Source organism: Setaria italica, unplaced genomic scaffold (genome assembly GCF_000263155.2).
Source record: "Setaria italica strain Yugu1 unplaced genomic scaffold, Setaria_italica_v2.0 scaffold_44, whole genome shotgun sequence".
Lineage (NCBI taxonomy): Eukaryota > Viridiplantae > Streptophyta > Magnoliopsida > Poales > Poaceae > Setaria > Setaria italica.
Genome location: NW_014576762.1, coordinates 7,087 through 18,468, shown reverse-complemented (window position 1 = coordinate 18,468; position 11,382 = coordinate 7,087). Strand labels below are relative to the sequence as shown.

Here is an 11,382-nt window from a genome sequence, read left to right as displayed (position 1 = left end):
CATTAGCAAATATTTACTGTAGCAGCACATTATCAAATCATGAACTAATTAGGTTTAATAGATTCGTCTCGTCGTTTAGCCTCCATCTGTGCAATGGGTTTTGTAAATAGTCTATGTTTAATACTCCTAATTAGTATGTAAACATTCGATGTGACAGGGACTAAAGTTTAGCTCGGGGAGTATTCTGAAACAAGTCAGGGCACAGGGCAGGGATCAGGAGGAGCAAAGCATCAGGAAAGGAAGCTTGGAGAAGAAGAACCTAGCACCACACGTTATGAACACATTAAAGCGAGCTGTAGCATTCATCGGAGGCCCCAAGCAGCAAGGCAATGGTGGGAATTCTGATGAGATAGAAACAATGGACAGTGATAAACTCAGTCCTTGTTTACTTCCCTCCAAACTCCCAACTTTGACACTATGCAAAAAGAAGATTCCCCATCACATCAAATTTGCGGTATATGCATGGAGTACTAAATGTAGACGAAATCAAAAACTAATTGCACAGTTTTGTTGTACTTTGCGAGACGAATCTTTTGAGCCTAATTAGTCAATATTTGGACAATAATTCACAAATACAAACGAAACGCTACAGTATTGCATTTATGGCAAATTGCCAATTTTGCAACTCCCAACTTGGAAAGTAAACAAGGCTTCACTGGCGAAGTGAAAAAGCAGTTGAAGGAATAGAGGTACACTTCATTTCATTTTTTTAAAGTTAAATGGTTACTACATTTTAGTCAATGCAATGTCAGGTAGAGGGACCAATACATGATTCATGGAATCGATATGTCGGTGTGAAATCTGGCCGACAAATAATTATACGTAGTTTTGCCATGCGTTAATCGGATACAGCCTAGCACTCAATGACACTTGATCTATACTGGTTCAGGCAACGTGCCCTACGATCAGTTAGAGGGTCAGTCATCGACTTTATTCCTCAGTCCAGGTGCTCAAAGTTTGCAGTGGGGGTACAAACGAGAGGAGGAAGAAGAGGGGTGCTTGGGCCCTAGCCTGGCAGGAGCCCAGACATGCGTTAAGTGTTGGAAGTGGAGTGTGTTACAAGTGTGGAGTGTGGAGTGTAAGCTAGAGAGTGCGTGGCTAGAACCCCCTCGAGGGAGCGCTGGTCATTTTTAGGTATTGGTTGGGTGTTCGCTCCTCCGAGAGAGAGGGACCATCCCTTTTATAGTTTAAGGGAACAGTCTTCCTGGTTGGGAGAGGATAAGTGAGTAGATATATGGATGCTGTCTGGTTTTGTCGAATCCTCCATCGGTCAATACGGTATGGCCTCCGTCCTTGGTTCCTGTTCCCCTCGTCAAGCCATCATGTGTAGCATCAGATCATGACGCCGTAGTGTCAGGCCATCAATTCGTAGCGTCAAGCCATCACGACGCAGTGGGTAAGTTTACGGCGCCATTTGTACAGACGTGCGCAGGGCGTGGTGTGGTACGGCTCTGCGTATGGCTAGCTAACCCGGGGGTTGCCTCGTCATCGGAAGTGCTCCCTGGGCCCACGTCAGGCGAGCTTCCCTGGTCGGGGGGTCGGCGCAGGTGGTATAGCAGGGACCTGGTTGGGGATCAGGTTGGGCGAAGCTAGTCAGGAATGCTTGGTCAGGTTCGGACTGCGGCCCTGGTCGGAGCATGGGCCAGACCTCTTGGTCGTGGGAGTCAGTCGGCAACTGGGTTGTGGCTTCCCCTGGCCGTGCGTGGCTGGGCCGACCCAAACACTTGCTGCTGCTATGCCTTCTGTCGGGCTAAGTTTAGTGGGAAGCAGTCCCGTTGGGACCCCGGGTCTATGCACCCGTCACACTGTAAGACCAAGAACAAGAAAAATACTAATGAAACCAGTTTATCTGAATAAAACACATACAGAAAAAGAACATGTCATGTTATTATTGTCACCAGTTCATCGACCCGTATGCCGGCATGCGTTAGCAATGGTTCCGACAATAATGTAGTGGACCTACTAGAATTGATATCTTGTATGTCGTAGTTTACTCTAAATCGATTGTACCATAATTTAAAAAAAACATCTTGATGCTAAATAATTGTGTTAACTCCTAGTCCAAATTATGGTACAATCAAATCAATTTATAGTAAATTATGACATTCGTGAATAGAACTTCAATAGGTAAAGTCATAAATTCCATTCTAGAGAAATAAAAGCATATTTTGTTATCTACATATCAGTCAACACCTTTCGTATATAATATTCATCAATGTATTGTTGGATTCCTAATAATCTGGTACACCACAGCAGCCTGACCAATGGTTATGATTTCCCAGGGCCCACTGAACTAACTGTTAGATGTTTTGCTTTATTTATAGAATTTATAGTATTTCTCTGCTTTTCTAGTGTCTGACGAAGGACTAACGTGGAGAAAAAATTAGAGCCTCCAATTATTAATACCCAAATAAACAAGTATACCCATGCATGGACCGAGGACCCAAATAAACAAGCAATGCAGATATCGCTCTCTTACAATAAACATTACATATCTAACCTTTTTAACTACATGGCAACAAAATAATGATGTTGACTGTACAATAAATAATATATATGTATGATGCTTTTTAACCTTTTTATTGTCATCATTTTGCTTTATAATATTACTATAAGAGAATAGATGATCATAACAGAAAGGATAAACTTGATTTAATTTTTCTTTCTCATCTCTCATATGCATTTTCTCTTTTTTTTCTTGACAGCTACCTGCTCTTAATTGATGACATATGGTCTGCAAAAACATGGGGGGATATCAGAAATTGTTTGCCTGTAGAGAACAAAAAATGCAGTAGAATAATAGTGACTTCAAGATTTCAAGCTGTTGGTTTGGCGTGCTCACCAGTTGGCACAACTAATCTTCTGCATACAGTTAATTTTCTCAATGCTGTTGAGTCCAAGAATTTGTTCAAGCAAAGTGTCTATGAATCCAAAAGCAGCAAAGAAAGCGAAAAGGTACAGGACAAAGTCTCAGAGGAGATATTAAAAAAATGTGGGGGGCTGCCTTTGGCTATAGTCACCATGGCTGGTCTTGTCGCCTGCAACCCAAGCAAGCCCGGTGGTTACTGGGATGAAGTTTGCAAATCATTATTTCCAGGGAGTGTGACTGCTCTCTCCCTGAATGGGGTTACGAGGATACTCGATTTCTGTTACAATGATTTGCCAGAAGATCATCTCAAGACCTGCGCAGTGTACTTGAGCATATTTCCAAAGGGGTACAAAATCAGTATGAAGCGTTTGACCCGGAGATTGATAGCTGAAGGTTTTGTTAGTGAGAGGCAAGGGCTGACGGAGGAGGAAGTTGCAGAGACATACTTTAATCAGCTCATGAGAAGGAAGTTAATACGTCCTGTGGAGCACAACAGCAATGGAAAAGTAAAATCATTTCTAGTTCATGACATGGTTCTTGAATACATGGTTTCCAAGGCAAGTGAAGAGAACTTTATTACTTTGGTTGGTGGCCACTGGATGATGCCACCACGCAGCAACAAAGTGCGTCGACTCTCTATGCAAAGCAGTGGTTCCAAGCATGAGAATATGACCAAAAACCTAACAGACTTGTCTCTAGTGCGGGCAGTGACTGTGTTTGGAAGCCTGAAGCAACTGCCTTTCCATTTATTCAATGAAATAATAATACAAGTGCTAGATCTTGAGGGTTGGAAGGGTTTGAATGAGAAACATCTGAAGAATCATATATGCAAAATGCTTGCGTTGAAGTATCTAAGCCTCCGAAGAACAGAGATTGCAAAAATCCCCAAGAAGATTGGGAAATTGGAGTATCTTGAAACTCTTGACATAAGGGAGACACATGTTGAGGAGCTACCAAAATCTGTAGAGAAGCTAAAACGGATCAGTAGCATACTTGGTGGCAATAAAAACCCACGGAAGGGCTTGAGGTTGCCTCAAGAAAAAATTAAGGAACCAAAGGAAAGTACATCGGCTCATGAAAAAAGTGAGGACGACACAGTTATAAGTACGTCCACGCAAGAGAAAAATAAGGAGGGAATGAAAGCACTCCGTGTACTGTCAGGGATTGAGATTGTTGGGGAATCAACAGCTGTCGATGGCCTTCATCAGATGATAGGGCTAAAAAAGCTTGCCATTTACAAGCTCCATATAAATAAAGATGATAAAATCTTCACACAACTACTCTCCGCTATTACGTACCTTTTCAGCTGTGGTCTGCAAACTCTGGCAATCAACGATGAAGGTTCTGATTTTATCAACTCACTGGACTCCATGTCCTCACCTCCAAGGTACCTCATCGCCCTTGAACTGTCTGGGATGTTGGAAAGGCCCCCAATGTGGATATCCGAACTCCACACCCTCAGCAAGTTAACGCTGTCTCTGACAGTTCTCCGGACTGATACATTCAAGCTCCTCCAGGTCCTGCCAACACTGTTTTCTCTCACATTTTCACTTAGTGCGGCAAAGCAGAATCAGGACAAAATAAAGGACATCCTCGAGAAGAATAAATCAGATTCTGATGGGGAGATCTTTGTTCCAGCAGGATTCCCGAGTCTTAAGCTGCTACGCTTCTTTGCACCCCTTGTGCCAAAGCTGGGATTTGGTGACAATGCAATGCCAAAATTAGAGATGATTCAGCTACGGTTTGAAGCCTTTGAAGGTTTATTTGGCATCGACACATTAGAAAACCTCCGGGAGGTGCACCTCAAAGTTAATGGCCTAGCGGCGGAATTAAAAGAAAGTGATGAAGCAGGAACACATGAAACAGTAGCCCCTGAAATAAAAGAAAGGAAGGAAGCGGCTGAAATCACCAGGTTCTTGGTCGAACATTTGAGGAACTACACTACTGATAAGCGGAAGGTAATCGTTGACTATACCATCAATGCTTGAAATTGCAAAATAATTTGGTTGTTGTTTGCTAAATAAATAGGGATGGCAGGTATATCCATCCCATGGCAGTGTGTATTTTTATTTCATTGTCAATTTATTAGTGTTTCGTTCTGTCATGTATGGCTGGAGCTGCTACAGCAGGTACACCGTCCCAGTGTTTGTTGGGGTTGTAATAAAAGGGGATATCCCAAAGGAACTATTGTAATCTTTATGTTGTGTTGTACACTATTTCCTTTTGCTACTATTGAACTCAGGTATTAGTTCACTCTGATGAACTGATGTACGTCCTGAAAGATTGCTTGGCTTGGCTTGGCTATTATAAGTAAGTAAATGAAGTAGTAGCTGTATGACTGCATAATTGAACACTGGAGCGTCCATTACGCCGCCCGCTGTACAAGGATAGCAACATTGCCAGTTTGGCAGTTTAAATAATTTGTGTGAATAAAGTCTCAAACTGGTGTATGTAGCTGTGTACATGAGTTAATTATTACGTGCCAGCCATTATAAATCCTTTTATTGCCCTTTGAAAAAATTGGTTGCGCACCTAACTTTTTTACTACCCTGTTCCATTTTCGTCACTTCCGTTACTGTAACTTGCCGTTAGAACTCAGGTGGTGTTTGGTTGGCTCAAATGTAACGTAATCTGATTACAGAAGGTAATGAATCCCATTACATATGTTTGGTTGCGGTGGTTTGTAATCAATTGACACTGTAATCGAATCCCTTACCTAAATAATATCTATACAAGCTTGTTACCCCTCCTTCCCCACCGTAATCAGATATAGCACCCACACAGTAATCTGATTACGTTACCAGAGTGCAACCAAACAAAGAGGGCAATCACCCATTCCACCACCAACTACACTGTAATCTGATTCCCTTTGCGTTTACATTACCTTAGCACCAACCAAACACTATCTCAGATTTTTTATGAAAATAGCCAAAGTACCCCTCTTACAGGCGGGCCCACTTGGAAGGCTCAACGAAAACCAATCGGTCTTCCCTTCCCGGCCTCCGTTCCCTCCTCTTGGCCGCCGGCCCACCGCCCTTATCTCCAGCGCCCCTAACTCCGGCGCGGCCTTGTCACCATGGCCTCCCTGCAAGAGCCGGGACGCAAGGGGACAGAATCAGTCCCCTCCTAGCAAGCTCCTTGAAATAGCTCCCGCCAACACTCCATAAGCTTTCTCCCTTTCTCAAAGGAATGAAACCTTCCGCTAATCCATCTGCGAATCAGATGATCTTTCAAGATTGTATAATTCTCTGGAAAAGTACTCAAGTAAAGGAAGCATGACTTTAGGTGGGAGAGGCAAATCACTGTAACTCATGACCAGTATCTTGGTCACATAGTCTTGTGGTCCATAGTCTTGTTTCATCGTTGATAAAACAGTGTTCTCAAACACCCAAGTGCTGTCCTGCTTTTGTGGCTAACAAGCCAGCTGTGACAACTACCGCCAATGGGTTGCCGCCGCACACTTTAAGTGCGCTTTTGAGAATATTTCGATAATTTTGGCAATCTTCCTCTGAAAAAGACATCCTACTGAGCAACAAGAGGCTTTAACACAAAGATGTAGTCAATTTGCTTTACACAGCAGAACTTGGCTAACTTCTCAGCCTCAGTTGTTGCTAAGTATCCTACTTCCGAGGTTATTCTCTGGAAAAGCACATGTGGTAGAGTTCCAAGAGGAAATGGTCCATATGTCATCAATTACAATGAGGTACCTGAAAACATATTTGTCAAGGTGCATGTCAGTCAGAGCTTTAAGTAACCATATAACAGCTTATTCAATGAAAGCTGATCGTCATGCATGTTATTACATTATCTGTTTACATAATTGTTTGCATAAATGACATTGTTTTGAAACTCTTCATCTGCTAATCAGTAGGCACATTTGTGTAAGTGTACCGTAGAAAGGTTCTTGCTTTGCCCACATGCTATACCAGACTTTGCTTTTTGTGCATACTTTACTGGTATTTGTATCTGTGTGGCACAGACAATTTCCAGCAGCATGGACACGAAGTGTGAGTTTGTGATGACATGTGAGCAAACTAGCAAATCCACAATGATTTACACATAAATTTCCGGATTTCAAAATGCATTCTTCAAAAAAAACCTACAAAAATTTACAGGCACTTTACTTATCTGTGTGCTTCTAACACTGTTAGTATATATATTCTTAATATGCAGTACCAACAATTTCAGGATGTACAAATATATTAAACTTCATCACTCTATTCTTGGACTGATGCTTAGGCACTTAACCAATAATTAGGTAAATAAATATGGAATGATATGCTGACATAGAATCTAGTTTTGGTAACAGAAATGATCTCTATATGAGAGAATCGAGGGAGTACCTCTTTGTGTAAAGGAATTCCCTCAATTTTTTGGTGATAACCTTCTTGTCACAGGGAACAAGACTATTGGGCATCACTTGACGGGCGACATTCATTCAAGTATCATCTATAGATGGGTACCGGCCAACATATACAATAGCTCCACAGTCAAACTGGCTTCGCTGTTTTTTAAATACCTCCCTAGCAAGAGTGGTCTTGCCCAGGCCTCCTGGCCCAAGAACTGAAACAACTTTAAGCTCTTTCTCATCATCTATCAGGCGCTGGACAATCTCACTTTCTGGGCCACCGAAACCAACGACGCAAGGCTTCTACCCACACGGAATCTCACCACCATGCATAATTTTCTCAGGGGTGGTGTCTTCTAGGTCCAAAGTGTTTTCCAAGATCTTGCAAATCAACAATCCGGTTCTTAAATTCTCGAAGCAGATTGGAGCCATCTGATTCCTGCTTGAATCGACACCCGGACTTGACGAGGAGCTTGTCAATCCAGTCCTCAATATCACAGGCGAGCTTGCGGAGCTGCTTCATCCAATGGTGGTCCAGCGCGTTCGTCACCACCCCTCAGGCACAGAATCCAAGCAGATGTTGCTGGATGCCATCAAGGTATTGCCTTAATTTCGTGAACTCCGGTTCAGCAGGCAGCTTGTTGAGGAGGGAATTTATGGCGCCCATAGAAGAGCTCACCGTAGCCCATAGTCCAAGGAGAGCCTTCTTGTCTCTCCTCTGTGTGATCGCCCATCCCCAGCCCACGGTCGTGATCCCTTTGCCCTGCAAATAATAATAATAATAATTAAATAAGTAAAAGAATTGTGCGTTCGTTATCTTCTGGATTTCGGATCTGAGGAAGATAACCTCTACACTACTACACAAAACCAACCCCAATCACCAAACCATCGCAACAATGATCATGCGTACCCACCAAAAATCCTGGTCAAGCCAAAACCCCCCCACTCCGACCCCCCGAGTCGGTGATTGATGCTCGAAAATATCGCCAAGAAATCGCAGGGCAAGGCAAGGGACGGGGTCTAAGATTTACCAGATCCAGAAAAACGGAATCCACCGGTTCGATCGGGAGGGAAGATCCAAGCGCGACGCCTCCGGCTCCGGCACCGGCCTCGTCCTCCGGGAGCAGCAGCGGCCGGAGAGATGGAACCCTAGCAGCCTGGGAGAAATGGACATAATCGTCTCCGCCGCGCCGGCGCCGCCGCGGCGGATCCCGTTACGACGGAAGGTACAACTAGGCAGAAAATCGGACGGCTCACGTCGACGGTTGAGACGCCACCAAGGGCGTACCTGTAAATAACTTTTCCCGTAATGTAAAAACTACGTAACCCGAAGGTACAATTTGCAAAAGAACCAAATCACTAGATTAATGGATATGGAGAGAAAAAAAAGAAGAAGGAAAAGAAATCGTGTGCCAGGCCAGAGCAAACAATTCTACTCAGGCCTGTTTGGTTTGAGTTGCTTATGCATAAGCAACTTAAAAATAAGCAAATAAGTTGCTTATGAACCAATCACTCTTGCTTATAAGTTGCTTATGCATAAGCAAATAAGCAACTCTTGGGTTGCTTATGGTTGCTTATGGGGACTAAAAGGTGCACTTTACACCTCCTACCCCTTTCTCTCTCTTCTCTCTCCCGTCACCACTCAGGCATGGCGCCGCTTCCGCCCGCCGCCGCGCCGTCCACCGCCGCTCCCGCCCGCCCGCCGCCCGCTTCCGCGCCGCCCACTGCCGCTCCCGCCCGCCGCCGCCGCTCCCGCCCGCCCGCCGCCCGCCCGCCGCTGCTGCGCCGGCCGCCGCCCGCTCGCCGCCCGCCTCCGCACCGCCCGCCGCCCGCCGCCTACCACCCCACGCTCCGCTAGGCGCTCTCCGGCGCCGCCGACCCCTGGGTCGCCGCGCACAGGGACCTGGAACGCTAGGATCGGGCGTGTGCAGGAAGAAGAAGGGTGGGGAGGCAAATTGGAGAGGTAGCAACAAAGGGGCAAATATGACAATGTCCATCTCATTCAATGCTCATAAGCAAGGGTATCCAAACAGCCTAGCTAAAACTAAGCAACTCCAAATAAGCAATTTTAAGTTGCTTATAATAAGCAACTCAAACCAAACAGACCATCAGCTCCCTTCCTTCTCCCCCTCCCCGCGGCCGCTAGGGTTTTATCCCGCTCGCTCGCTGGCTGCTCCCTCCCGGCGAAGGAGGCGCCGGAGGCCTCGCGCTTCGATCCCCCGTCTGGGGCTCTTAACCCGGTAATCCTAAGACCCCGCCCTTCGATTCCACCTCTTAACCCGGTAATCCTAAGACCCCGCCCTTCGATTCCACCTCTTAACCCCGGTAATCCTAAGACCCCGCCCCTTGCCCGCCGATTCGGCCGCGATTTTTTTTCCCTCGAGTTTCTTCGAATTCTTCGTCGGGGGATTTTGCTGCTGGCTCCGTGTCGGGCGCTAACAAAGATTGGGGTTTGGTGCTTTTGGTGGGCTCGATTGGTTTCTGGCGCGGTGGGTTCGTGGCTAGTGTTGGATTTTCGTTCGGGATTCGTGGGTGATTGGGGTGGATGTGAGCCGATTCGGATACGAAATTTCGTCCCTTTTGGATGAGGATTTGTAAAAATCGTTTACTTATTTGCAGGGCAAAAGAGCATTATGGTCGCTGCATAGGTGGGCAGGCAGGCATTGGGAGAAGAAGAAGGCTCTTCTCTTGCTTGACATGGCGGCTCAGGAGGCCGCCGCAGATGCATTGGGCCCTCGGTTTGCCCCTGATGACCCGACTCTCCCTGCGCCCTGAAAAGCGCTGATCGACGGGGCAACGCTGTACTACTGGAACCTGGAGACAAATGTGACCCAGTACGAGAAGCCGGGTGCTGCGGCGGCAGCACCCCTTGCCGGCGGGTCCTCCGCCAACGATCCCTGCGCAGGTTCCGAAACCCGCACCAGGGGCTTTTTCACAGCCTGGCATGCAGTTTGGCCAAGCTGGTCAGGGGGTGCACCAGGAGCGACCAGGCCAGGCAACTTATCCTCAGGCTGGCCAGCTTGGGCAGCAGGAGCTAGCAGCAGCAGACTCAACAGCCGGCGCAGCAGCAACCTTTTCAGCACGTGCCTCAACAGCAACCTTCGTTTCAGCAAGCGCTGTATCAGCAACAGCAGCCACACATGCCAAATCAGCCACCTCAATACCCCAACCCGCATCTTAATTTTATCGGTACACTTACCAATCTGGAGTATCTGGAACTATCGTCGAACAAATTTGAGTATCTACCAGAAAGTATTGGTAATCTTAAAAGGTTGCATATACTGAATCTCAAGAATTGCGATATCCTCGAGTCCCTTCCAGAGAGTATAGGTAATCTCAAAAGGCTGCATACACTGAATCTCGAGAATTGCCAGATGCTCGAGTCCCTCTCAGAGAGTATAGGTAATCTCAATAGGCTACATACACTGAATCTCAAGGATTGCTGGAAGCTCGAGTCCCTCCCAGAGAGTATAGGTTGTGCAACTGGGCTGAAGTCTGTACTGATGGACGGGTGCCCAGACAAATTAATGGATCAGGCCAGTTCTCTATTGCACTATTCACTAACATTACCACTCTTTAAGGTTCGTGCTGATGACGTCAGTGCTCATAGCAATTTGCATGTGCTCGAGGGTGAAAATGTCGCCGATGAGTTACATATAGTTTCTCTTGAAAACGTAAGACTTTTGGAGGAAGCACGGAGACTTAACCTGTTGACCAAACAGAATCTTTTGAACTTGAAACTGGTTTGAAAATTGAATGCCTATCGACATTTGGAGGACAAGGATTTGTTGGGACAGCTAGTGCCACCAATGAGCCTGAAGGACTTGAGTCTACAAGGTTATAGCAGTCGGAGCTTTCCTAGCTGGCTCATGGCCATTTCTCATCATCTCCCTAATCTTACTTGTATTGAATTGACGGATCTGCCTACATGTAGCAACCTACCACTCCTTGGACAGTTACCGTACTTAGAAAGCCTACGTCTTTGTGATATACCCAAGGTTTCAAAAATTGACGGGGGTATCTGTGGTGGCAAAAGAGCATTTCCCCGACTGGAAGTCTTCATGGTAAGTTTTATGGATGGTGTGGAGAAGTGGGATACAACATGTCCTAGAGAGGATGGTGTGGAGGAGTTCATGTTCCCTATGTTAGATGAACTCGAGGTATA

The 11,382-nt window shown here is 45.8% G+C and overlaps 1 protein-coding gene and 1 long non-coding RNA gene across 2 annotated transcripts; one reads left to right on the top strand and one right to left on the bottom strand.

Moving 5' to 3' along the window:
* Positions 1-504: 504 nt before the first annotated feature.
* On the top strand, positions 505-5,311 carry LOC101782304 (disease resistance protein RPM1). Its single transcript, XM_004987313.4, has 2 exons — positions 505-689; positions 2,706-5,311. The coding sequence occupies exon 2, from the start codon at positions 3,022-3,024 to the stop codon at positions 4,855-4,857; it is 1,836 nt and encodes a 611-aa protein (XP_004987370.1). The 5' UTR covers positions 505-689; positions 2,706-3,021; the 3' UTR covers positions 4,858-5,311.
* An 823-nt stretch (positions 5,312-6,134) lies between these two features.
* On the bottom strand, positions 6,135-8,387 carry LOC111256087. The gene is made up of 3 exons (XR_002676123.1): positions 8,249-8,387; positions 7,213-7,980; positions 6,135-6,576 (listed from the first exon to the last, which is right to left on the bottom strand). It is a non-coding gene; the product is annotated as an uncharacterized LOC111256087 (long non-coding RNA).
* Between the last annotated feature and the right edge of the window lie 2,995 nt (positions 8,388-11,382).